This window comes from Nomascus leucogenys, chromosome 11 (genome assembly GCF_006542625.1).
Source record: "Nomascus leucogenys isolate Asia chromosome 11, Asia_NLE_v1, whole genome shotgun sequence".
Taxonomy (NCBI): domain Eukaryota; kingdom Metazoa; phylum Chordata; class Mammalia; order Primates; family Hylobatidae; genus Nomascus; species Nomascus leucogenys.
In genome coordinates, this window is record NC_044391.1 from 104,125,902 (window position 1) to 104,153,206 (window position 27,305).

The 27,305-nt window shown below is 36.5% G+C and overlaps 1 protein-coding gene across 2 annotated transcripts in view; it reads right to left on the bottom strand.

The window, feature by feature from the left end:
- Positions 1-2,389: 2,389 nt before the first annotated feature.
- The window catches only part of DCUN1D1 (defective in cullin neddylation 1 domain containing 1), a 41,373-nt gene continuing 16,457 nt past the window's right edge, over positions 2,390-27,305 (bottom strand). For both annotated transcript variants that reach the window (XM_003256527.4, XM_012510784.2), the window contains exons 3-7: positions 26,879-27,047; positions 24,237-24,367; positions 11,740-11,822; positions 11,426-11,522; positions 2,390-9,369 (exon numbers count right to left, since the gene is read on the bottom strand). In XM_003256527.4, coding sequence (XP_003256575.1) covers positions 9,290-9,369; positions 11,426-11,522; positions 11,740-11,822; positions 24,237-24,367; positions 26,879-27,047 — 560 coding nt within the window. In that variant the 3' untranslated portion in view covers positions 2,390-9,289. The remainder of the gene's footprint in view (positions 9,370-11,425; positions 11,523-11,739; positions 11,823-24,236; positions 24,368-26,878; positions 27,048-27,305) is intronic.

Genomic DNA, 27,305 nt, shown 5'->3' on the forward strand with positions numbered 1-27,305 from the left:
TGTCAACGTTGACTTTCACTTATAGAATGGAACACATTTCAAGTTCTATAAACGTTAAATGAAACCTACAGCAGGCCATGGATTTGGACTGAGCTCCTGCATTATACTCAGCAGACCAAACCGAAACGAAGTCACTCATGCTAAAGTTCCAGGCCACCAAACCAAAACTAAGTTGTTTATCTGAGCTTCTGATAAATCAGGAGAGAGAGGTAACAGCCAAATCTCCAAACAGGCCAGTTTTAGCCTGCATGATGAGAAAGTCCCCTCTATTTTACCCTTACAAGGAAAGTAACCTGAAGTAACCTAATGTTAACCAACTGCATTTTGTATTATGCTCTTTCCTTGTTCCTGCTCAAGATACCTTATAAAAACTGACTGTTCTTCCATGCCCAGTGTAGATTTTTAGATAAGATGCTGCTCAATTCATAAATTGTGAATAAAAGCCAATTAGATCATTTAACATTTCAAATTTATTGATTTTTTTTCACAGATATAAATATCAAGGGTTACTTACCTCTAGAAAAACCCACAGCTCAGCAGCTCAAGCAAGTTAGTGAACAAGGAACTGGCTACAGCTAGGAAACCTGATCCAGCTACCTAAATCCAGGGGAAGAGAGTTATACAGATTTATTCCAGCTATGATAGGGTTGGTCTAAAGAACACATCCTCCCTTGAATAAAGTCATAGCACTATTAAAAGTTAAGGGAAGAAAGCAGGCTAGGGAATGTTAAAAGTGAAAAAATCAAAGGAAGCAATTCTATTCCATCTGAATTCAGACTTCCCAAATTCTTCTGTCAACTAGGTAGGGTATTAATACTTCATGTCATTATTTTCCCCCCGATAAGGATAGCACACAGAAATTACCAACCTATTCTCCCTCGCAGCTTAGTAGAGGTACAAGAAGGAGGCCCAAAAACTGCCTGTATCCAGCTAAGCGTGGGTTGGGCAGTAAATCTCTCAGACATGAACGCTATGCAGAGCAGCCCCTTCACACACTCCTGCTTGTAAGAAAACATTGCAAAGTTACAGCCTGCTTGGCCTTAAACTACTTTCAAAAACCACTGAAAACATATTCCCTACACACTCCTTCCAGATATGACAAAAGTAGTATACTTGTATCTTCTATATTATTAGCTGGATTTTCTACTTCAGTTATTTACCAAGTTCCATTCATCAAAAATTAGTAGAAGGTGCAGTGTTTCCTGTTTTTAAAGGGGGAAATTTTGAAGAGGGAAAATTTACAGCTACATGTGTATGAAACAGAAATGCAACAATCCTACGTGTAATCAGTTCTGTCTCCAAAATCAGATAAAATGGGGAACTATGTATTTTCCTGATGCTTTCAAAGAACGTATTATGAAGTTCCACTGTACTGTCTTTAGACATGCATGCCTATATTTAATTTTTAAAATCACTATGGATATGTAATTCATATGCCATAAGACTGTCTTAAAATTTTTAGTATATTCACAAAGTAGTGCAATCATTACCACTAATTCTAGAACATTTTAATCATTCCAAAAAGAAACCTGTATCTATTAGTTCTCACTTTGTATTCTCCACCTCCAACCCTAGCCCCTGGCAACCACTAACCTTTTTCTCCATAGATTTGCCTATTCTGGACGTGTCATACAAATGGAATAGTACAATGTGTGCCCTTTTGTGACTGGCTTAACTGAGCATAATGTTTTCAAGATTTACGCACGTTGCAGCATGTATCAGTACTTCCCTCATTCCTTTTTACTGCCAAATATTATTCCACTGAATAACTTAAGATTGCGCTTATCCAGTCATGAGTTAATGGACATGTAATATATGAAGTCCATGAGTTAATGGACATGAAATGGGTTGTTTACAATTTTTGGCAATTATGAATAATGCTGTAAATACACACAAATTTTTATATGAACACGTTTCCAATCCTCTTGAGTACATACCCAGGAGATTTGCCGGTCATATCCTAACTCTGTGTTTAACTATTAAATGAGGAATGGCCAAACTGTTTCCCAAAGCAGCTGCACCAGTTTGCAGTCCTATCAGCAACTTAACAGATGACCCAGTGGCTCCACATTCTCAGCAACACTTGTTACTGTTTATCTTTCTGATTAAAGCAATCCTAGTGGGCATGAAGTGTTATCTCATTGTGGTTTTGATTTGCATTTCCCTAATGGCTAATGATATTGAGCATCTTTTCATACCCTTAGTGGCCATTTGTATATCTTCTTTGGAGAAATGTCCATTCAAATCCTTGGCTCAGTTATAAATTGGGTTGTTTTTTCATTAAGTTGTAAGAGTTCTGGATACAAGTCACAATGTATTTTTAAGTTAAAGGAAAATCTGTTGATATAATAGCTTCTTATATACTACATTAACTTTAAAAATATAGTCATTAGAATTTTTTTATTAAGTACATCAAAATTTCACCTTACATTTGAAATTGCATAGAAATTTAAAGTGCTAATGCAATCATTGTTTTTTCAAATAAATGAATTTGAAGCCAAAGAGTGGAGAGTGTGGGGATCCATTGGGTAGGACATTTGAGATCTATGCAATGTAGGAATCTTATTTGAATCCTGACTTGAACTGGAAAAAAAAAAAAAAAAAAGGCACAACTTGAACAGTGCTGGATAGTTATTAACACTAATAAACTGTTAACAGTTAAGTCTAATAACAGAATTGTGGTTTTATTTAACAGTCCTTATCTTTTAGACATACATATTGAAATATTTACAAACGAAATGATTTGCTATCTGGGATTTGCTTCAAAATAAATAGGGGTTCAAAGATGAATGGCATTTAGATAAATCAAGATTGGCCATGAATTGATCATGTTAAAATGAGTTCACTATGCAATTATCCTTTCACATATATCTGACATACGCCGTTAAAAATTTTTTAAAAAGCACTCACTCCAATGTCTCCTATGTATAAGAACACAGGCGGCTGGTAGCAACTAAATGGTATCAACTAAATTTTTATAAATTCCAAGAGTCGTTAATTCTCAGCTATCTCAAAAGTAAAATCTCTGGGAAACTTACTAAGACAGTGACTATCTGCACACAGTAATCTGTACAAAGTTTAATTACCACCACCAGTCACTGGCTAGTCGAGTAGCTGTATCAACCACGGTACCAACAATAACAGAGCCAAGGCACCAGCCATCAGCACCACTCTTCGCTCACACATTTCCTCTCACCAGAGATCACTGAGGGACCGGAACCCCCACTGGAAGTATTATTACCCTCACTGACTACAGAAAATACTCCCTCCAAGAGAGTACGTGTCTATTAGAGTAACTAATTTTACAGCAATCCCTGAGGCCACTTGAAACTCACTCAAATTGCACATCCAGTCGATACATGAGTTGGGATGCCTAGGTATAACTTACACACATAAAATATACACCCACCAGGATGGCTGTAATAAAAAAGACAAGTATTGGCAAGGATGTGCAGACATGGCAGTCCGCATGCACTGTGGCAGGAATAGTTCTAAAAGTACAGCCACTTTGGAAAAAGTTCAGCAGTTTTTTAAAACGTTAAGTATAAATTTACCACACAACCTGACAATTCCACAACTAGGAATCTGAGATGAAAACATGTCCACACAAAGACATGTTTATGAATGTTCATAGCATTATTATTCACAATTTAAAACAACTAATTGTAGGCCAGCCAAATGTCTATCAACTGGTGAATGGATAAACAAAATGTGGTATATCCAAACAGTGAACACTAAATCAGCAACTAAAGGAACTACACCCAGGTATAAGCTACAACATGGATGAACCTCAAAAACATGCTAAGTGAAAGATGCCAGATATAAAAGACTAACTGCATGATTCTACCTCTGTGAAATTTCTAGAAAGGGTAAATCTGTACAGAAAGCAGATCAGTGTGGCTGCCTGGGGCTGGAGACAGGAGCGAATTAACTGCACAGCAGCATGAGTAAATTTTGGGGGCTGATGGAAATGTTCTAAAATTGGATTGCACAACTCTTAAGTTTACTAAAAACAATTGTACATGTAAAATGGGTGAATTTTACAGTGTGTACATTATACAAAGCAATTTTTTAAGTACCATTGTAACAAAGTCTTAGAAATCACTATTTTAAAGCTCTGGTTCATAGTTCATTCATTTGATATATTCAACACAACGAAGTCTAATATACTATTAGGATTAAGAATATTAGCATTTGCTTGAAAACTAAACACGCTACTTTCAAAGGATTTCAAGTACACCCATCTCTAAATCTTACTGATTAAATATTGCTCTTTCAGCTATAAGTCATGTAATTATGTGACAAAATCACTGTTAATGATTTAATTAGCATTGTCCCTTAGCCATTTCATTAATTGGTCTTCCCCCAACCTTATGCCCTATAGTATTTCTTTCTGTAAAAATCTCTTGCTTGGTACTGGGTATTGCCCAAGTTTTCCATCAGATATAAGGTTTTCACAGAATATTTCATAACCTGAAATAAAATTATAATATTCATATGAACATGCATTTGAATACATATATACTTTTTAAATATAAAATGAGTATGTTCCTTTTTGTTTGCTCATTAAGCCACTTACATGCTGCCCCTAAGTTTCAAACACTTCATTGTTTCCAATCAGGCTTTGCTTTTACGATGTGGGTTGAAAATTCTTCTTTTCAAAGCAGTGCTGCCTTCAGTGATTAAGCTGGCATCAATTTCAGTCAGACTCCATTTCTTTCCATTCTGCTGACAGATATGCCAAAGAGGTAACAGTCCCTCTAAAGCCAATCATTAAAAAAAACTTTTTTAACTGAGTATTTTTCCCCAAACCAAATCGAATATGAAACACTAACAGCCTACAACAAAGGAAGTGGGAAAGGGCCTGCCTGCTGTGGCCCTACCTCATGAAGGACAGCAGCCCCAAGTTAAGTCAAGACCAATGCCCTAAAGTCTTACAAGCTACATTATGATTTTTGCACAGCACAATGGCAAAAAATTAAACTGAAAACAATCATGAAGCACTTGTAAGTAAATAGAAAATTAGGCTAAACTTAAAAACACTTTTAAAATCTCAATTTAAAAAATGGAAAACTATAACATGATTCCCTTTAAATAATTTCCCTTGAAAACTCCATAAAGACATTACTTATTGAGAATTCCACTAACTACAAAGGCTGTGCATCTTTTATCATAACTTCCTTATTTGTGACAGATTTTTTAAAATCAACCAAAGGAAAATAAAAAAACACATTAATAAGAAACATTGAACCTAGTCAAATGAGTTGGTGAGCAAGAAATGCTACTTACTCAACAGGTAGGAAAGAAAGTAAGATAGCAAGAATGCTCTGATAAAATCATTTGTATAACTGTATTATGAGTTTGAAAAAATAGTACTATTTGCCTCCAGAAATCAGGTACAAATAAAGCAAATATTTAAGAAAAATGGCAACAAATAGCAAAGATGAACCTGGAAAAGGGCATTTGTACTATTAGGAACTTTCTCATTTATCTCAACTACAAAATATACACCCCTTTCCCTCAGAAATCAAAGATAAAGGTGTCATGATAAATAAGTTCACCACAGTTCTATGAAATAAAAATAGAAATTATTGCTATATTATGATTGTAAAAATGGAGGCAATAAAGAGTTCAGAAATATACTCATTTATAATCAATTAAATGATGAGTCATAATTTGAACCCTAATTATCACATTATGTAGAAATCACAATTCAGGTTTTGTGTCCTCATTTATATGTTAAATAGTTCACATTTAGAAAACATTTTATCGTTACATTATCAAATTTGATAAAATCTTATGAAAACATCTAAGTATTCAATATAAATCATATTGTTAAAAGTATAAGGTAACATTAAAAGAAAACTGCTGAGGTGCCAGATAAGTATTTTCTGTTAAATATACACAATTTAACATTTAGAACTACATAAATTAATTCTTGCTAAAAAGTTGATTCAGTTTTACAAAGGCATACTTTGTGAACCATAGTGAATTTCCCCAGCACCACTTTCTTTTTATTCCAAAACTTCTTCGAATAGGTTTAACTTTCTCCTGTCATTCATATGTGAAAATTACAGAAGGTTTACAATACGTAGTCTTAATAGTAACATGTTTAAAAACCTAAGCAAAGCGTACATTAAGTTAGCTACTACTACTCACTTCTTGATTATCATCAAATAAAAAATAAATGAACACTTCATTAAGTCTGAGGAAAAAATAGTATACCTTGCTTAAATAAGAATTTCCCAGTAAAGATATTATGTAAAGGATTTCTCATGTTATTTTGTTGAGTAAATTTACTTTCTCTATTAAAACTTTTTAAAAGTCTAAGGAAGGACATGTACTTATAATGCCATATTACACAAGTACAGTATTGTTAATAAAGCAGCCCAGTATAGTTGTAAACACCTTAACTGTAGTAAACAGGACTTGGCATGTCTTTTCTCCCCAAAACATGCCATTACAATGCTCTTTCCATGAATAATTATTCTTCCTGGAAAAGTTTTCAGGTATATTTTAAATCTATTAAAAAAAATACACTGAAATATGTGAAAAGATTTAGTCATGGCAATTTCACTGAAGCTTTTATTGCCTCTGTTGGTAATATAACAGGGACTGTAAGAAACACAATTGAACTTACAGAGATATGCAGATGATACTCACTAAAGATAATCTTCATCTCAAGTATTTTTTATATGTGGGCACTTCTAATTTTATACATTTTTCTATTTAAAAAGCATTACATTTAAAAATTTGTACCTGTTTTGACATTTGGCAAAAAGGAAACTGTACCTATGGTTCAGTTTAAAACAAAGAATCAGCATGGGGAGTTTACCGGAATGAGGACTGAAACACTTAGGAGTTAAAGCAATTCAAGGGGCATGTGTGTGTCTCTCCCTTTCTCTGTCAATCTCTCTCACTCTCTCTGGCTCTCTCACAGACACAGACTCAAACACACACAGCCATATGTGTAATCATTTTTTAGTACAAAATATTCCCTGTAGCCAGACATTTATCTTCAGAATAATCACACCACATTAAATCAGTCTTCTCTTTTCAGCCCTAGTAAAAGTTTTGTTTAATTCTAAGATGCCATCATAGTGAACAACCTTAACTTTTATGCTACATAATTATATTCAAAGCTTTATGTATTTTTGTTTATAATTACACAGTAATTATAAATGTTTAGTACCAACCTGATGACAAACACTATTTTGTTGAAAAGGTTTTGCATTTAAAAAGAAAAATATGTAAAATCCAAGGCACTAGGCCACGAACCAATATCAGACTTTTAAAGAAAACACTTTATATTGAAAAAAAAAAAAAAAAAAAAAAAAAAAGCTAATGGGATCTCATTTCAAAACACAGCATATGTGAATTAATCAATCTGAAACCAATAACCATAACTCAAAATCTTCAAGACAGGAAACAAAACAGTACATATATATAGATATATATATATCTTTTAAAAATTTTTCATAATTGAAGTTCCTCTTTATATTTACAAAAAATGAAATCAGGAAATACTGAAAGCAGCAAGATTCTTCTTTTTCCTTTTTCTTTTAATAACCAATTCCAGTAGCCTGAATAGAAATTTTCAAATTTTTCTTTTGGTAAAACTGCATTCTTGAATTAAAGTTATGATTGGAATATTAATATGTCTATAGGGAAAGCTTTCTAGTCTATTTCAAAATCATGTAAATAAAAAGCAGTTTTGATATGTCATTGTTTCTTAAAATAATTTCCATATTTGCATAAAATGTACTGCTATTCTAAGTACATTCCTTTGTTAATATCAACCCTAGACCTTAGTGCCTGGATATATATCCCAAGCAGAATCTATTCCTATCAAAAGACCATAATCATCGAACATTTGAAGTATTACATTTCTAGCCTGCCTTACGGAAATGTTTAAGAAAGCAAGAAATCCTTCTTCACATGTCAGTAAGTGAACAGGGAAATGACCATTTTCAGCATAAAAGCAGCTCACGGGTCTTGTAATGAAAAAAATACATACAAGATAGCATTCTGCTTTGATGAGAAAACTGAGCTAATCTGAGTGAAACAAAAACAGTAAAGAGACTAGAAGCCAGATTGGTATTTTGCATCATGTATGCTTGTTTGAAAATCTTTGCTCCTGAAGTAAATATTTGGCAACCACAGTGATTAGCAGTTAAAGCAATTTCAACAAAATAATAAGTCATCGAAAATGGACTATTTGTCTGAAAGAGCAGTACCTATATTATAAAGATTGAACTTCATGGCTCATTACAACCATTTTCAAAATTTAACTGCAACTATCTTCTTATAAATTAAGAGAATTTCATTTGTGTTCCATAGTGCGATGACAAAAAAAAAGTAAAAACAAAACAAAAAAACCCTCATGCCTAAATTTAGAATATTGTATTGTGTAGCAATCCAAAACATTCAAAACAAATTAAATAGTTTAACTTATGTGACAGGCAGATAAGCATTTCAAAAGCGTAATGAAGCCCAATTATGTAGTGCATAATGTAGACAGGAGAAGAATCTAACATTATGCAGACATTTTCTAAATAAAAGCTCCCTGTAGGACAGCTATATATAAACATGGGTAAGGTAAGTGCAGACTAGTTCTGTGGAACCTTTTGAAATCAAGAGTCTAAAACACAATACATTTTTCAGGTAGGCACCAAGTTATCCTAAAAAATTTTCATGTTGGTTATTCTGACATTGTTTTTTCATCAGATACTCACATCAACAACACATGTGATTTGCCAGGAAAAAAAAAAATTCCCCCCAAACCAAAACACCATTCCAGATCCAGTACACTTAAATATATCACTCTCATTGGAAGTGCTATTAGCATAGTCTTTGCAACTAGCCCAAAGCGTATATTTAAGAAGTTTTTATAAATTGTTTTGTGATGTTCATATGTTTAATTCTTATGCCAACTGTTTTCTGATGAAGACAGCATTGTGCTTTATGCGAGAATGAAAACCTCAAAATAATCACCATAAAGCTTCTAAGACTTATGGGAGAATAAACTAGGATGGTCCACAGATATAAGATGAAATCCACAATGTTGGAATTATAAATGTTTAGAGCGGCCCAGACTAGAAGACAAGCCCAAACCACCATTAGAAGAATGAAATACGATATGGTCCAAGATGTATCCTTAAAGTTTTGTCTCAACCCTCAGTCTGAATTGTGAGGATTGATCTTCAGTCCAGCCAGCAGAAATTGACTGTGCAATTTTCTGTTGTATTTATTGTACAGACTATGTACATTCTAGAAGGTTCCTTTAGTGCTACACTGTTGTACTTTTTGTCCCAGCAATTTGAGGGCGTGCAAATTCCACAAAGTCATCAATAAGAACAGGCCATGCTCCTGGAAAAAAGAAAAAATATGAAAAAAAGAGAAAGGGGAAAAAAGCAGAAATAAGTCTAACATTTTAGTAGAATCCTTTTTTTAAGACTTCCTCATAAGCGTTAAAGTATATCATTCTTATCTATTCCCACTGATTAAGTCTTTCAAAACTCAAACTTTTTGGAGTTTTTACCCCAAATATCCCTTGTATTCCTTGTGATTTATTACTCCAACATTTGGTTGTTCCTTGAGTGATAAAAGTAACTTGTCTGGCAACTAAGCAATAATGTGATTTTCTGAAGCCCACTGCAGTCAGCCAATGGAAGTAACTTGGTCAAAACTGGCAGCCTGAGGCAGGAGAATGGTGTGAACCCGGGAGGCGGAGCTTGCAGTGAGATCGGGCCACTGCACTCCAGCCTGGGCGACAGAGCAAGACTCCGTCTCAAAAAAAAAAAAAAAAAAAAAAAAAGAAACTGGCAGCCTAAGGAGTGGCTATGAAATGATAGCATGCTGCCAGTGCTGAAGGCATAGGAGGAGAAACAAGTTTTCAAGCATTCTGTGGCCATCTCACAGAGGAAATTAACAGGAAGTGTCAAATTCCATCCTATTTCATGCTAATACGTTACTAAAAGGTGTAAAATTGCATATATGCAGGCCTCTACACATTCACATGCCCATCACCAAGTCAGAAAGCTCTCCATTTTTGTGTAAAACCTACCAGAAGACACAATTATTAGGTATATGCAGGATTAAACATTTCTCACTTTGTAGGGAAGATTATAAACAACAATGAAAATGAAGAAAAGAAATACCATTATCCCTGATTAGCCTTAATGATTCCAGGACACTTTTAAAGACACCGAGATCACAGGGGGTTTTTCAAAAAATATCTCCACCTTGCATCCTGCCAGTTCTCAAGTGGACTAGGGAAATATGTATGAAGAAATCAACGTAAATCACTTCCACATATAGAAAAATACAAGTCCACATCCTAGTAGTGGATGGTAGCACCATCTTTATACATTTATGAAGAAATAGCAGAAAAGTATTCAGTGATTATTTACTGAATGCCAACAGTACTATATTAGGCGGCTGAAGTAACTTTCAAAAAAAAATAGGCCAGGCACAGTGGCTCATGCCTGTAATCCCGGCACTTTGGGAGACCGAGGCGGGTGGATGACAAGGTCAGGAGTTTGACACCAGCCTGGCCAACATGGTGAAACCTCGTCTCTACTAAAAATACAAAAAATTAGCTGAACGTGGTGGCAGGCACCTGACATCCCAGCTACTTGAGAAGCTGAGGCAGCAGAATCGCTTGAACCCAGGGGGCATAGGTTGCAGTGAGCTGAGACTGCGCCACTGCACTCCATCCTGGGCAACAGAGTGAGACTCCATCTCAAAAAAATAAATAAATAAAAATAAAGTCACTGAACTTCAGGAATTTACAACCAACCTTACACAAAAGACTAACAGATGAAACAGAGATACAAATAAGTACAAAAGTACATCAAGAAATAAAAAGGTTCCTAAACTGAAAACCTAAAACACGGATAAAAATTACTCATGCCTTTCTGGAAGACATGAATGCTGAGTAGGAATTGAAGGAAACAGAAGAATATAGATTGGTAAATGTATGAAGGTATTTCATATATTCAGAAGAGCATTAAAAAAAGCTTGGAGCTGGGCACAGTGGCTCATGCCTATAATCCCAACACTTTGGGATGTCAAGGCAGGAGGATTGCTTGAGGCCAGGAGTACAAGAGAGCAAGACCCCTACTTCTATAAAACATTAAGAAATTAGTCAGGCATTGCAGCACATGCCTGTAGTCCTAAGCTACTTGGGAGGCTGAGGCAGGAGGACTGCTGAGCCCAGGAGTTTGAAGACTTGCAATAAGCGATGCTCGCACCAAGGCACCTACCCTGGGCAACAGTGAGACTCTATCTTACCAAAAAAAAAAAAAAAAAGCTCAGAGGAGGGAATTCCAACTCCAAGAAAAACAGAAGTACCTAGGAAGTTCAAGGGTATGTGATAAAAAGGCACGTTAAATAAAATTGGTGTGGCAAAAATTTTCATTACCTTCTTCATCATAATTAGACATGTCATCTGCAATCATCGTACTGAAGTCTAAAAGAAGATTCCAAGTGTCTTTTGGTATTGATCGTTTATGATGTTCCTATTTAAAAAACAAAAACAAAATACATTTGTATCACTAAAAAGAGCTGGACAAAAACAGTTTGGACAATTTTAAATACAAGAATGCAAAACAATTCTGTAACAAAATTCTGGTAATCAAATTTCTCATTCTATATCCAATACATTATGTTAATTTATCTTTAAACATAGCAGAATTTTAGAGAAAACAGAGAGAAATGTAGAAAATGTGAACTTACCAACAAAAATTTATTCCATAAGTCTAAGAATTTAAATCTTCCATTAAGCACTAAGTTCCAGTAGGCAATGGCCATTTCTAGATCTGAAATAGTAAAAATGAATTATGTATTTACATGCTATAAATATTTGTCCCTGCAAAAATAACAACAAACAAACAGGTAAGACCAAAGAAAGTCTAAAAATAAAAAAACTTGTATCCTGAATACTTATGTATTAAAAATTTCCTATACAAATGAGTTGAAAGTTTGTATCCTCCTCTTCAAAAATGACCAGGCCTTTAGGGCAAAAAATGATACCACTTATCTCACGGGGGAATTCTGTGTTTTAAATTAGATAATGCAGTTAAACATAGTAGCTCACAGAAGTGTTCAAATATTAGTTACTGTACACCAGGGTTTCTCAGCCTGGGTACTTCCAACATTTTAGGCCAGGTAATTATTTGTTGTAGGGTGCTGTCCTGTGTACTGCAGGAAATTCAGCAATATCTCTGACCTCCACCCACTAGATGCCAAAAGCAGCTTCACTCAACCCCCGCTGGTGACAATCAAAAATGTCTCCATATATTGCCAAAGACCACTTGAGGGACAACCCAGCTGAGAATCCCTGATGTACACCTACAGGTTGGAAGGTGAAGGACTGCTCCTCAATCCTAAGTAACCTTATGCTCTAAATTGTTTACTGACTGATCCTGACCACAAAGAGACCATTAAAAATACTGATCTAAAACTTAAAATTAATAAGAAACTAAGAACTTCTTAAAGTTTGCCAAAGACAAATGACTTTTTAACTGGGCATGGAGTAGAGAAGGGTAGAGAAGGCAATAATGCCGCATGACAAAGAACTACACTTATCACATGACAGAGATCTATGATCTCTTTCAAGAAACCATAGTAGTTAAGAAAGTATCTAGTTTTTATGAGTGAATTTATTTCTCCAGCACAAGAAAAGTTACATCCTAAGTAACTTAAAAGTCCTTTTATTGATAGATGACATCTCAAAAACCATTCTTTATAATTGAGAAATCATGAGAGATTAGGAAAGACAAAAATTGAGGCAAGTGCTGCCCCAATTTTTAAAAGCAACAAAGAGACGGGCACAGTGGCTCACACCTGTTATCCCGGCACTTTGGGAGATTGGGTCGGGCAGATCACAAGGTAAGGAATTCAAGACCAGCCTGGCCAACATGGTGAAACCCCGTCTCTACTAAAAATACAAAAATTAGCTGGGCATAATGGTGGGTGCCTGTAATCCCAGCTACTCGGGAGGCTGAGGCTAGAGAATCGCTTGAAACCGGAAGGGAGAGGTTGCACTGAGCCAAGATCATGCCACTCCACTCCAGTCTGGGCAAGAAAAGCAAAACTCCATCTCAAAAAAAAAAAAAAGGAACAAAGAGTAGTCCAGGCACAGTGACTCTCGCCTGTAATCCTAGCACTTTGGGAGGCCAAGGCGGGCAAATCACTCGAGGTCCGGAGTTTGAAACCACCCTGGCCAACATGGTGAAACCCTGTCTCTACTAAAAATACAAAAAAATTAGCTGGGTGTGGTAGCGGGCACCTGTAGTCCCAACTACTTGGGAGGCTGAGACAGGAGAATTTCTTGAACCTGGGAGGTGGAGGTTGCAGTGAGCCAAGATCACACCACTGCACTCCAGCCTGGGTGACAGAACAAGACTCCATCTCAAAAACAAACAAACAAAAAGAGCAAACTTGATGCTAATTCACTGTCAAAAATGGATGATTTGTAAGAAATCAATTATAGGCTGCATGCAGCGGGTCATGCCTGTAATCCCAACATTCTGGGAAGCTGAGGCGGGAAGACTGCTTGAGATGAGGAGTTCAAGACCAGCCTGGGCAACATAGCAAGACCCCATCTCTAGAAAAAATTTAAAAATTGGCCGCTCCTGGTGGTGCATGCCTGTATTCCCAGCCACTCCAGGAGGCTGAAGCAGGAGAATCCTTTGAGCCCAGGAGATCAAGGCTGCAGTAAGCTAGGATCATGCCACTGCACTCCAGCCTGGGTGACAGGTGAGATCTCTTAAAAACAAACAACACAACAACATAAAAAACAATACCTACCCCTCCCGCCCCCACATACACACACAGTAGCTGGAAACCTGCAAGATTGACCCTTAACTTTCTTCAATGATGGAGACTACATATTCCTCAACTAGCAGACTGAAATACACAGTAGGCATTCAGAAACTGCTAAGTCGACAAACTTCTATGGTTTCACATACATACTTACCTTCAAATTTATCATCCTCATCTTCCTTCAAACTCAATAGAAGAAACTCTCCTTTCTTCTATCCAAGGATAAGCCCCTTGTACCTCTATTCTAAATCCAATACCGTCCTGTCTCTTCAAGGAATCTTGTCTGTTGATTTGCTTTCCCCTCTTCTCTACATCTCCAACTTTACCTTGTTCTCTGGCATTTCGAACTCCATCAAGAAACATGCTCAAGTTATCACTTATCTTTTTTTTTTTTTTTGAGATGGGAGTCTCGCTATGTCGCCAGACTGGAGTACTGTGGCACAATCTCAGTTCACTGCAACCTCCGACTCCCTGGTTCAAGCGATTCTCCTGCCTCAGCCTCCTAAGTAGCTGGGATTACAGGCACGGACCACCACGCCCGGCTAATTTTTCTATTTTTAGTAGAGACGGAGTTTCACTATGTTGGCCAGGATGGTCTCGATCTCCTGACCTTGTGATCCGCCCACCTCGGCCTACCAATGTGCTAGGATTACAGGCATGAGCCACTGCGCCCGGCCAAGTTATCACTTATCTTTTAAAAATCTTTCTTGGATCTTTTTTTTTTTTGGCCAATCAAAATAGGTTTATTTATTTTTATTATTGTTATTATTATTTGAGACAGGGTCTTGCTCTGTAGCTCTCTTCAATCTCTTAATCACCTTTACTGGCTATACCCTTTTTCTCCTTCCCTTCACAGGTAATCTTGAAATAGCACTCAGAATCTTCTACTTTTATACATAATTTGTTTGAAAATCAAATTCTGATGCCTATGTTTTAAGAGAACTAAAAAATACATAATACCGGCTGGGCGCTGGTATTTTTTTTTTTTGGAGACCCTGTCTCCAAAAAAAAACAAAACAAAACACACACACACACACACACACACGAAAGAAAGTTCAGGTTGTAAAAGAAGGGAATTTCTTTTTTTTCTTTTTTTTTTTTTTGAGACAGAGTGTCACTCGTTACCCAGGCTGGAGTGCAGTGGTGTGATCTCTGCTCACCACAACCTCCGCCTCCTAGGTTCAAGTGATTCTCCTGCCTCAGCCTCCCAAGTAGCTGGGACTACAGGCATGCGCCACGACACACAGCTAATTTTTTATTTTTAGTAAAGACAGGATTTCTCCATGTTGGTCAGGCTGGTCTCAAACTTCTGACCTCAGGTGATCTGCCCACCTCAGCCTCTCAAAGTGCTGGGATTACAGGTGTGAGCCACCACACCCGGTCAAAAGAAGGGAATTTCTTATAGTCTACATTCATTGCCCTATTTCTCCATTTCCCACACATTCTAATCCTGTTAACCAATGTCTACCTGTCATCCACCCCGATGAAATTAAACTCTGAAGGGTCATCAGACCCTCTGGTTACTAAATGAATACTCTGTGTCCTCTCTGCCATATCTTAGAGAACTGAGCATACCTCCTGATAGAACTGTCACTTCCTTCAGCTTCAATCATAAGCACTCTACTGATTTTCCCCCATTCAATCTAGGCTTCTCACTTTCTTTTCCTGGGGCTCCTCTTCCTCCACTCATCCATTAAATGTTGGTGTTTTGTAACAATGTGTGTCAACAATAACCACTTTTCTAATCTCCCTCAGATTTTCAAACTTATATCATTTTTCATGTTATACATTCAACCATCCCTAATAGCTCCTAAATCTGAAACCTATCTCTATATTCCAGACTCAGATATCTAACTGCCTGAAGACATCTTCCAACTTGGTATCCATGAACAACTTCAACTCAGCAGGGCTCAAACTGAACTCTATCTTACCTCTATAGACTTGCTCTTCCTTCTCTCTCTCAATGTCACCACCCACTACAGTATTTCTCAATGAAACACTTCTCATTAGCACCACCCCAATCCCCACCACCCTGCATCCCCTTCCCATGGCCAGTCGTGGCCTTAGGTCATTATGAAAAAAACCCCACAGGTTCCCCAGATGTCTCCTGAAAGTATTGATAATCTCTGAGAAAGGCTCCTTCCTTCCTCATCATACACAACCAACCAAAGTACCTTTTAAATCTATCTCTTCTCCATCCCCACTGGGAAGACCTATGTTAGGATATTCCTCATTTCTAATTAAATCACTGGGATAGCTCCATAACCAATCTCTCTTCTAGTTCAGGTTTCACTCCTTTCAAAGGACCACAGTGATTTGAGATCGACCTTTCAGGCATAAATCTGGTGTCACTTCCATGTTAAAATTCTTCAATCATTTCCAATTACCTTTAGATAAAATTTGCACTTCTAGTCAAATGAACTCACTTGCAGTTCCTCAAAGCTGGAATGTTCTTTCACCTCTGAGCAAGTGAACATGCTAACCCCTTAACCTGAAATGGCTTTTTTCCTTTGGTCTTGAAAACGTACATTCATTCTTCAAGGCTCAAAAACTATACCCTTTTTGAAGGTACTGCAAACTACCCCAGACAGACTAAAGATGCTCTTGACTCCATGCTCTCAGTGTAAGCAGTCAAGTGTTTTTGAATAAAAAAGGAAGACTTTAACTCAAAAAGATTAGTAAGTTATAACTAAGAGCTGAAATACACAAGATTAAACAAGGATAAAATGTTAATTCCTAAGTTATAGGAAAAGAAGCCCTTAGAAAGGGCTTCTTCATCACTGTATAAGTGATGAAGAGAGCAGCTTAGCTAGAGAGAGGTGATTTAACATAGTAGTGTAGAGTATGAGTTTTAGTCTCTTAAACCCCTACTCTACCACCAGTTAAGTGACCTTGGGCAACTGGGCTGACTTCTCCTTGATTCAGTTTAAAATGAAGATAACAATAGTACCTACCTATCCTTACCTGGTTGTTCTAAGGACTAAATGAGTTAATACATAACAAAGCATTCATAACAGTATCTGGTAAATAACATATCAGTTCTTACTATTATCATTATTTTAAATCATTTAGAATTATTACATTCTGAAGCAGTATTGGAAAGACAACAAAGTCAGTGATAAGGTAACAAGAAGCAACAGCAGTTAAAATAAATGGAAGGAAAATATAGAGAAAAAGAAATAACCAAGTCCTAACAACAAGCTATTGCATAAAATTGAGATCTTTGCCGAATAAATCCTTAAGTCCTTATGGTAAAATGTAAAATGCAAACAGAGATACTCCCCATGTTATTCTTTCAAAGAGAATCAACAAGAATAATGTGGGATTTCACAGCAGATGATCAGCTGAATGCAGGATGAACATGGAAATGAACTGAGACTAGACCCAATCATAGTCCCTAAAAGAAACAAAATGTTGCCAGCTCACTGGGGAGGATGGAATGGTGATTAAAAACCCTATTCACAATGCCTTTTTTAAATCAATCTCAACAAAATTTATAACAATGAAAAAAGAGATATAAAATAACATATATAGTATAAGTCTGTTCATACAAAGTTCAAAACCAGTGCTTGCACATTTTCAAATGGTTCAGCAAATAAAATATGTGTGTACATCCATCTACTGAGATATAAAGAAAACGTGGTAAAATGTTAACAATTGGGAATCCAGGTGAAGAATATGCAAAAGTTCACAGAACTATTTTGCTACCTTTTTTGATGGATATTTTCAATTGATATTTTTCAAAACAAAAAGAGGAAAGTTAAAAAACCAGACAAAGCTAATTTATATTGCTTAGGAACGCAAACATGGGGAGTAAAGAATTAAGACTATAATTATCAAAATTCAGAATAATTTCCAACTCTGGGAAGAAAGATGAGCTTTTGCTGAGCGAGAGCCTCGCTGGGATCTTCTGATGCTGGCAGTTTCTTCACCTGGCTGTATAAATGCATGAACTTTTCTTTGTATTTATTAAATTATCTATATAAATTCTATGCATTTTTTGTGTACACATTTCATGAGAAAAAAGGTAAAAACAATGTGATGAGGTATATAAAAATACAAATAAAAATCGCTATACACTTGTTAAACATTAGTATTTGAGAATGCTGCTTCTGCTTTGTAACATGCAAACATAAGTATGAGGCTTTTGCTATGAGTCATTTACTTGAGATCATTTACCAAAAGGCACTTACTGAGGACCAATTTTTGAGGCTAGCAATATAATAATGTCATTTTATTTTTACATGAGGTGGTTCTTTTCTTATACAACCATCAATTCCGAATCTGGTTTAGTTTGGTATTAGGTAATACATCATACACAATTTATATTGTTCATGTCTAAAATTTGTCTATTTTTCTATAGCTTTTTCTGATTTCCTCATTAGGATTTCACAGTATCTTTTGTGAAAGAGTCAGAAGTTGGTCAGAATTTCACATTCTTAAATTGACTTTTTTTTTTTTTTTTTGAGACTGAGTCTCACTCTTGCTGTCCAGAATGGAGTGCAATGGCGCGATCTCGGCTCACTGCAACCTCTGCCTCCAGGGTTCAAGTGATTCTCCTGCCTCAGCCTTCCTAGTAGCTGGGACTACAGGCATGCGCCACCATACCCGGCTAATTTAAACTGACTTTTTAATACAGTGATATTAATTCACTTGAGGGTCTCCTCCTGTGTTTTCTAAACCAATATCAAAATCTAAATCATCATCACTTTCTTCACTTCTTCTGCAGCTTCTTCTATGATTGGAACTTATTTTCAGTATTTTGTTTTTCCTGGTTCTTTATTGAACAGAATAGCAATGTCTTCTCCTTTCCACATTTTGCGCAAACTTCAAGTTCATGGGCACATGGTCTACACGTTATGAGGTAAGAATCCTCCACTGCCTTTTGTAAACACTTAACCCATTTTTTAGGTTTGATAATGGTTTGTATTTGCTATATTTTACACGTCACTCAAGAACTTTACAGTGCTGACATACTCCATCAGGAGGGTTTTTTTTTTTTTTTTTTTTTTTTTGAGACTGAGTCTCGCTCTGTCACCCAGGCTGGAGTGCAGTGGTGCAATCTCGGCTCACTGCAACCTCCACCTCCCAGGTTCAAGTGATTCTCCTGCCTCAGCCTCCCAAGTAGCTGGGATTACAGGCACCCACCACCACACCTGGCTAATGTATGTATTTTTAGTAGAGACAGGGTTTCACCATGTTGGTCAGGCTGGTCTCCAACTCCTGACCTCAGGAGATCCACCCGCCTTGGCCTCCCAAAGCACTGGGATTACAGGCGTGAGCTACTGCGCCTGGCCGCATCATGGTTTTGCATTACTTTTCTTGGTCTGAACATGCTTATCAAACTTTTTTTTTTTTTTTTTTTGAGGCAGAGTCTTGCTCTGTCGCCCAGGCTGGAGTGCAGTGGCACGATCTCAGCTCACTGCAACCTCTGACTCCCGGGTTTAAGCCATTCTCCTGCCTCAGTCTCCCGGGGTAGCTGGGATTACAAGCAGGCACCACCATGCCTGGCTAATATTTTATTTTTAGTAGAGATAGGGTTTCACCATGTCGGTAAGGCTGGTCTCGAACTCCTGACCACAAGTGATCCACCCGCCTCGGCCTCCAAAGTGCTAGAATTATAGGCGTGAGCCACTGTGCCCACTTGAACTTGTCATTTTTGAAGCTAAATAATTCTGGTGCTTCTGAGGCCTGGAATGAGGCACGTTGCCTTTCTGGGAGCTCATCACCGAAACCCCAATCACCCCTCACTGGGAGCAGGCAAAAGCCACAATGTCTTAATTTACTTAGAAATATCTACAGCTAATACAACATAACAACAACAAAACACAGAATGTGGAGTCATAAGGCCTGAGATCTAGTCTCAGTGCCAGTCGAACCACTCTCCAGTTAGGTGACCTTATTAACAAGTCAGTCTCTCTGGCTATGAGTTTCCTCATCTATATGATGGAGAAGATAATATGCTTTTACTTAGCTCAAAGGGGTTGTTATGAGAACCAAATGGGATTATATAAATGATCGTCTTCTTTAAAACACTATAAAATTGTTCCTAAATATTAAACTAAATATTTAATGAATAATGTTCAAATCATTTAAATCAATTGTAGAGGTATAAGATTCCAGCTGAACCACAACCTACAAGAAAGTGACTCATAGACTTTAGTCTAATAAAAGTTCAGTATGGCCCTAAAAATGATATGGCTGCTAAAGAACATATATAATCTTTGATCAAATTAACATAATGAATAGTCTCACAAAAATTAGCAGACCCACAGTGTTATATATTACTTAGCCTCCTTTTGAAATATGATGTTCAACTTTATGGGCTCTATTTTGAAAGAAATTAGAAATGTGTTTGGGGGGATAGTAGTGGGAATAACAAATGTCTCCTGTAAGAAGAATAGTTAAAATAACCGGAATGCTGGCCTGGAAAAAAACAACAGGTAACTGAGAGTGGATCTTTAATTTTAGCCTTTGTCTGTGTTGCACTGAAATCCTTTTCAAATTTTAAGATTCAGGCAATTATCAAAAAATGGCAGGCTGGGTGTGGTGGCTCATGCCTGTAATCCCAAGACTTTGGGAGGCCAAGTCAGGGTGATCACTTGAGGCCAGGAGGTTGAGGCCAGCCTGGGCAACACGGTAAGTCCTTATCTCTACAAAAAAATATAAAAATTAGCCAGGCGTGGTGGCACACGCCTGTAGTCCTGGCTACTCTGGAGGCAGAGGCAGGAGGATCACTTAAGCCTAGGAGTTTGAGACTGCAGTGAGCTATGATCATGGCACTACAGTCCAACCAAGGCAAGACAGCCAGATCCTGTATCTAAAACAAATTTTAAAAAAATGTTTAAGTCAGATTACTAAAGAAGATGGCAATAGAGGAAGCACCCTATCCTGGTATCACAAGAAGTAAGGTTATAAAAAGTGAAAAAATAACCGGCCTGGGCAATACAGCAAGTCTCCAGCTCCACAAGAAATTAAAAAATTAGCCTGACATGGTGGTGCTTGCCTATATAGTTCCAGCTACTCGGGAGGCGGAGGCAGGAGGATCACTTGAGCCCAGGAAGTCAAGCCTGCAGTGAGCCATGACCGCACCACTGCATTCCAGCCTGGGCAACAGAGCAAGACCCTGCATCAAAAAATAAAATATAAAATAAAACAGTAAAACAGAAACATGGAAAACACCAGTTCTCATTTTAATTAGCACAGCTATTTATAAACAAACCACAGTGTTGTCACTCACTCTCTGCCAATTTGTTTTGGGCCTTACCTCTTCTCCTATGATCTTCTAATTCCTCTCTGCCAAATCTTGTAATTTAAGAGCACTGTGAACCCTTAGAAAGGCTGTTAAAAAAACTGTTTCCTTTTTAATTAAACTCTGCAAATAAGCAAGTCATTACATTTCCTGATACCTAACACCAAAGCAAAACAAACCAGAAAAAAACTATGATTTGTCTCTTACTACATTTTTCTTTCTTTTTTTTAATTAATAGACTTTTTTAGTTTTAGGTTTATGAAAAGTTGAGCAGAAAGTGGAGATTTCCATATTCCCTCTTCCCCAGTCAGTTCCTACTATTTTTAACATCTTGCTTTAGTGTGGTATATTTTTTATAACTGATGAATCAATATGAATATTATTATTGACTAAAGTCCATATTCTACATTAGAGTTCATTCTTTGTATTGTACACTGTATGGTTATGGGGGGGTCTTAAATAATATTTTCATTGTAGTTAAACATATAACATAAAGTTTATCATCTGAACCTTTTGAAGGGTGCAGTTCAGTGTGAAGTACATTCACATTGCTGTGCCATCGATCTTCAGAACGCTCATCTTATGAAACAAAAACTCTACATCCTTTAAATATTACATTTTTTTCTTAAGCACAATACTTATTAGATAACAGAACATACATAATTCTTCAATATAATGCTTTCACATAATCTGTTTCTCAATTTTTTCCTGTAATCTAAAATTCCAATTTACCATATTAATATATCCAATAGTTATAAAAATTTAATTTTGCTCAATTTTTACAAGTAATAAAAACTAAGATTCAGTCTCAAAACTATATATTCACCCAAACCACCATTTATTTTGTGCTCCAGTAAATGGTTGCGATATAACTAAGAAATAGGCTATGTCCCTTTAAATCAACATTTGACATTCACATTATATTTAATCTTATCAAAATATTGTACTACACTTCTAAATATGACAAAATAATTATTTTACACATACATGTAAATTCAAAGATTTTAACAGATTATTACTTGTGGAAAGGAAAGAGAAAAATAGAAAAAATATCCCAGTTAACTGGTGGCCCCAGACAGAGAAACTAATTGTAGGTATCTCGGCTTATTTTGCCTGCAAAATGAGGATTTTTCCTTTAAGAATAAAATCCTATCTATATTGAGCAATCAAGTTGGCAAGGAGGCTTTATTATTGAGAATTTCGCTTTACAAATATGTTATTAATCTTTCATCAATTCAGTCATGTTTAGTAACTCGTGGGGCCATACCACATTACAAAGGTTATACACTTATCCCTTCCTCTCTACCTCTCCATCACTTTCTCAATCTAATCCCTGTTCATATGATCTGTTTCTCAATACTTTTTCCCCCCTAATTTAAAAAATAAAGAGGAATTAGTGTAAAAAGCCCCTTATTAGCCTCTCCAACTACTATATCTTCAAAAACCAAAAAAAAAAAAAACCTCACTTACCTTCACTGGGCAAGTTACTTAACCTTCCTTTGCCTAAATTTCCTCATCTTCAAATTAAGGAAAATAAACTGCTAGCACTTTATTACTATGTATTTGGCACGGCACATAGCAGGTGGTAAATTACTGGATGGAAGGATGAATAACTCAAAAAATTGGTAAACATTAAATGAGGCAGTGCTATGGTTTGGATATGCTTAGTTTGTTCCCACCAAAACTTGTATTGAAATTTTATCCCCAGTGTGGTGGTGCTGGAAGGTGAGGCCTGGTGGGCAGCGTTTAACTCATGGGGGTGGATCCCTCACGAAATGGCTTGGTGCTATTCTCCTTTTGCAACACAGTGAGTTCTTGCCAGAGGGAACGGATTAGTTCCTGGAGTGTGTTATTATAAAGCGAGCCTTCTCCTCCTGTTTGGTCTCTCTCTTCACAGGAGTCCACTTCCCCTTTGATCTTGTCTGCCACATGATGATGCGGCATAAAAGCCCTCTGCAGAAGCCAGGGCCATGCCCCACTCCTAGCCTGCAGAATCATGAGCTAAACAAACCTCTTTGTAAGTTACCCAGTCTCAGGTATTCTGTTATAGCAACATGAAATGGACTTACATACAAGACAAGTAGTATATGTAAAGTACAGTACTTAGCACAGTGCCAGGCATACTAAAAGCTCACATTAAATGGAAGTTATCATCATCAAAATCTTCATTGGGTCCCCATTTCCCACAAATTCCAATTTAAACCTTTCTGTCTCCAAAAAAAAAACAAAAACAAAATCCTTTTTGATTTCAAAAGAAGCCTGTGATTATTTAGCTTTCTTGTGTCTCACCAATTTAATCTCCAGACAAGCATTCTCATTAAAATCAAACCAACAACTTCTCTCTTGTACAAAGCCAAGCTTATTGCTGAAATTTTAGACCTTCATTGATAACTATCTTCTCACTGGAACATCTTTTATCTTCCCTTGTCCAGCCAAATACCAAATCCTTTAGTTCATATCCCACCTTGTCCAGGAAGCATTTCCCAACCACTCCTGCTTTTACTCATTTCTCCCTCTAAAACCCTTACATACTTTTATTATTTTGTAATTATCTACTAGCACTATCTAATCTTTTTAGGTAATTTGCAAATTACACTGTATCTTTTACTCTCATATCCCTTAGCTATCCCAAAAGCAAATGTACAAATACAAATGGATTGATCTAAACTTTTACAGTGGTTATTTCTGGATAATAAGATTATGAATGATAAGCATTTCATTTTTCATCCTTATAGTTTTCAAATAAATCATAACAAAAAAGAATAAATTTATCTGGCATTCTATGACTCAGAAATCTTATAGTGCTATTTCTATAGATCCTAAGATCTTAAAATATCTTCAGGGTCATGAATGAAAAAATGAGTGAATGAATGAATGAATAAACAAATGTCCGTGGAATTTTAACAATTATCTTCTATACTGACTGTAGTTTTCATAAAACAAAAATCAGTGGTTCACATATAGTACCTGGGGTAAACTTATTCAATGTGCATGGTACTTTCTGATTAAAAGTTTCCTGTTTCTAATTACTTTTCAATAATTGGTATTTTCATGACTTTATACTCAAAACACATAACTTTCTATTACAAAAACGACACTGTCAATGTATTTGAATATATCTGAAACACCAAATATAATTTTTAAAAATTCTTACCTAATCCTTTCTGTCCTGGATTCTTTGCAAAATTAAAAGTAAACTGGTAAAAATCCTTAAATCGTCCTGGTTCTTTCAATTCTTGTTCCATCTTGGGTATCTGGGCCTTTAGTTTTTCTATGCTGTCACATCTGCATTGTAAAATTAAGTTTATAAAAGATCAACTGTTTCACTATAAATTAATAACTTATTTATTCTCATGAGGGCTTACATTTATTTCCTAGAACTACTTTTTTAAAAATCAAATAGTTGGAATTCAATCTTTTTATATTACATAAATATAAACACGCATGGGGGTTAGCTGCGGGAAGAAGAGGTCTAGAGTGATTAAATGTTCTAAATAATTACTTTTAAAAGAAACGGGCTATTCGTCTTAATTACATAATTCACTAGACTATCAACACTTTCACTAGTAGAAGTCAGCTTCAGTGGATAAATAAGAATGTATAATAATCAGCATAACAATCATTTTAAACTGTATTAGACACTACTGACACAGTAATTAATCGCATCTACTATCTAAATTAAAAGTATGGTCTCTTGCTTATGAGGAAACATTCCTTTTGAAAACTTGCTTCTTGTTATATACAAAGTATAGTAGTAAACAGGTGAACCTCCTACCACCTCCAACTGAATTATCTCAAATTAATATTAAGCTTTTTCTGTATGTGCAAAACATTCAACTTTCAAAGAGTTTGAAAAGCTCTAAGTACCAAGCCTTACTTTCCTAATATAGCCTTATGGTAGAAATACCCTATTTCTTATAGATTCCACAAACAAATCAATTCATTTTTTTCCTTCTAATCATTTTTTGCTTTCATTTTCCTTCTACATTCTTTGTAATACCTTCCAGATCATTAGTTTGTAAATTAAAATTTTGATTTGAAAGTTCATTACATATTACATGAATTCAGTTTCAAATTTTTAAAAACATTGCTTCCTTAAGTTCTGATGAAACCTGTCCTAGCACAGAAAATCCCGGCAAGTTCAGGATGGGCCTGGCTTTGGCTGAAGGACACAGTGTCCAGGCCAGTTAATTTACTGCCTCTCAGCTTTAAACCTATCCTTCTTTGCCCTACTTTGTGATATTGGACTACAAACTGTGAGACTTCATTTTCCTTGCCAGCTGGCTCCGTGTTAGGCTCTACCAAGAGCCAACGAAAGGCTGGAAGAAGAAGAAGGAACTTTTCTTATCCCAGTTTGTTTTCTCCAGAGGGCAAGGGTTTTAGTGTGTGGGAAGGTCCCAGCAGTATCCACCAGTGGCAGCAATCTCACAGCCTGCAGCAAGTGGCCCCCAGGCAGTTTTTTCACCAGCATCACAGGTGGCCACACCCTCTCCCCCCAACCCCCAGGTCTGAATCTCAGCCTTGTGGGGATCTCCTAAGCTTCTAAATTTCTTCCTTGTCTGTTCCCTTCCCTTACTTCCCAGAGGTGGTAGCAGCTTGCTGCAACTGCTACCTGTTATGCCTTGGAGTTTCCTTTTATCCCTTTGACAGAGTAAAGCAAGTCTTTAAATTTTCCCTGTTAAAATTACAGGTGTGGTTTTTGTTTTGTTGTTGTTGTTGTTGTTTTTGAGACGGAGTATCGCTCTTGCTGACCAGGCTGGAGTGTAATGGCGTGATCTCGGCTCACCACAACCTCCGCCTCCCGGGTTCAAGCGATTCTCCTGCCTCAGCCTCCCAAGTAGCTGGGATTACAGGCATGCGCCACGATGCCCAACTGATTTTGTATTTTTTGTAGAGACGGGGTTTCTCTATGTTGGTCAGGCTGGTCTCAAACTCCCAAACTAAGGTGATCCACCCACCTCGGCCTCCCAAAGTGCTGGAACTACAGGCATGAGCCACCGCACCTGGCCCCTGGTGTGGTTTTTGTATCTTGACTGGACCCTGACTGACTGCAATGTCACTCAGACTCAAATCATGACTCTAATACTACCTAATTCTATAATTTCTCTGTACCTCAATTTCTTCACCTCTAAAATGGGGATAGAAAACTATTCTCAAAAAGTTGCTGTGAAGAGGTAGGTGAAGTACTTAGCACAGTTAACTGAAATAAAATAATGTTCAATAAATGTTAGCTATTATTATTCAATAGTGGCCCACTAAAAACAGAAAGGGCAGCTTGTTACCTACCAACTCTGTCTGCAACCTCCTTAAATATGGACAACTAGAGGTCATAGGTAAAACCTCTACCCATGACTTTTCAATCAATTTATCCAAAGACATTCAGCTAATCAGCTGTCAAAGTGTTAAGTGAAACAAGTAGTAACTTCTAAGGCATCTTCCATTTTTAAATTCTAGGATTTTATAAATGCAGGGTTCACAGTCTCACATTAGGAAATAACTTTAAAACTTGGTAATTTCACTTTTCCATGGCAAATATTAATGCATAATTTTAATACTAATGACCCTGCCTTAGAAGTAAATGATAAGAATATATCCAAATAAAATAGGCTGTACTAACTATACAAATAACTTGACAAACCCAGAAAACTGTATAACATGGAAACTAGCAAGTTAACCCATTTCTATTTATACCAATGTTTGTGGGCCAGCAAATCTTTAAATTTACACTAAAAAGTTCATGACATAATTCAGTTCCACAGTAACATATCTAATTTCCTATTATAATTATATACTCACCCTAATTCTGTCATGCCATCCATAAACTCCTGTTTGGAGAACTCGCACTGTGTTGCTGCTCTGAACTTCCATGCAATAATCAACACACTAATGCTGGCTGGATCGAGTGCCAGGTCATCACAGAACTGCTGTATGCCATCTATTCCAATTTTATTCTCATCTTGAGGGTCTTTAAAAATAACAATGCAATATTAAAGTAGTGTCATATTATGCTACATTACTAAAACTGAAAAAGGTATGCCATTTTTTAAATGACCACAATATATGGAAGGCATGAAACAATATTACTCTAACATACACTTTCCCATTATTTAAAGCCATTCTCCTCACTAACAGCATTCTTAAAGTGTACAAAAGAGATATATGCAGATGAGACATGATTTTTTAAAGTCTCATTTATTCATGTGAAATATGTCCCATACTTATA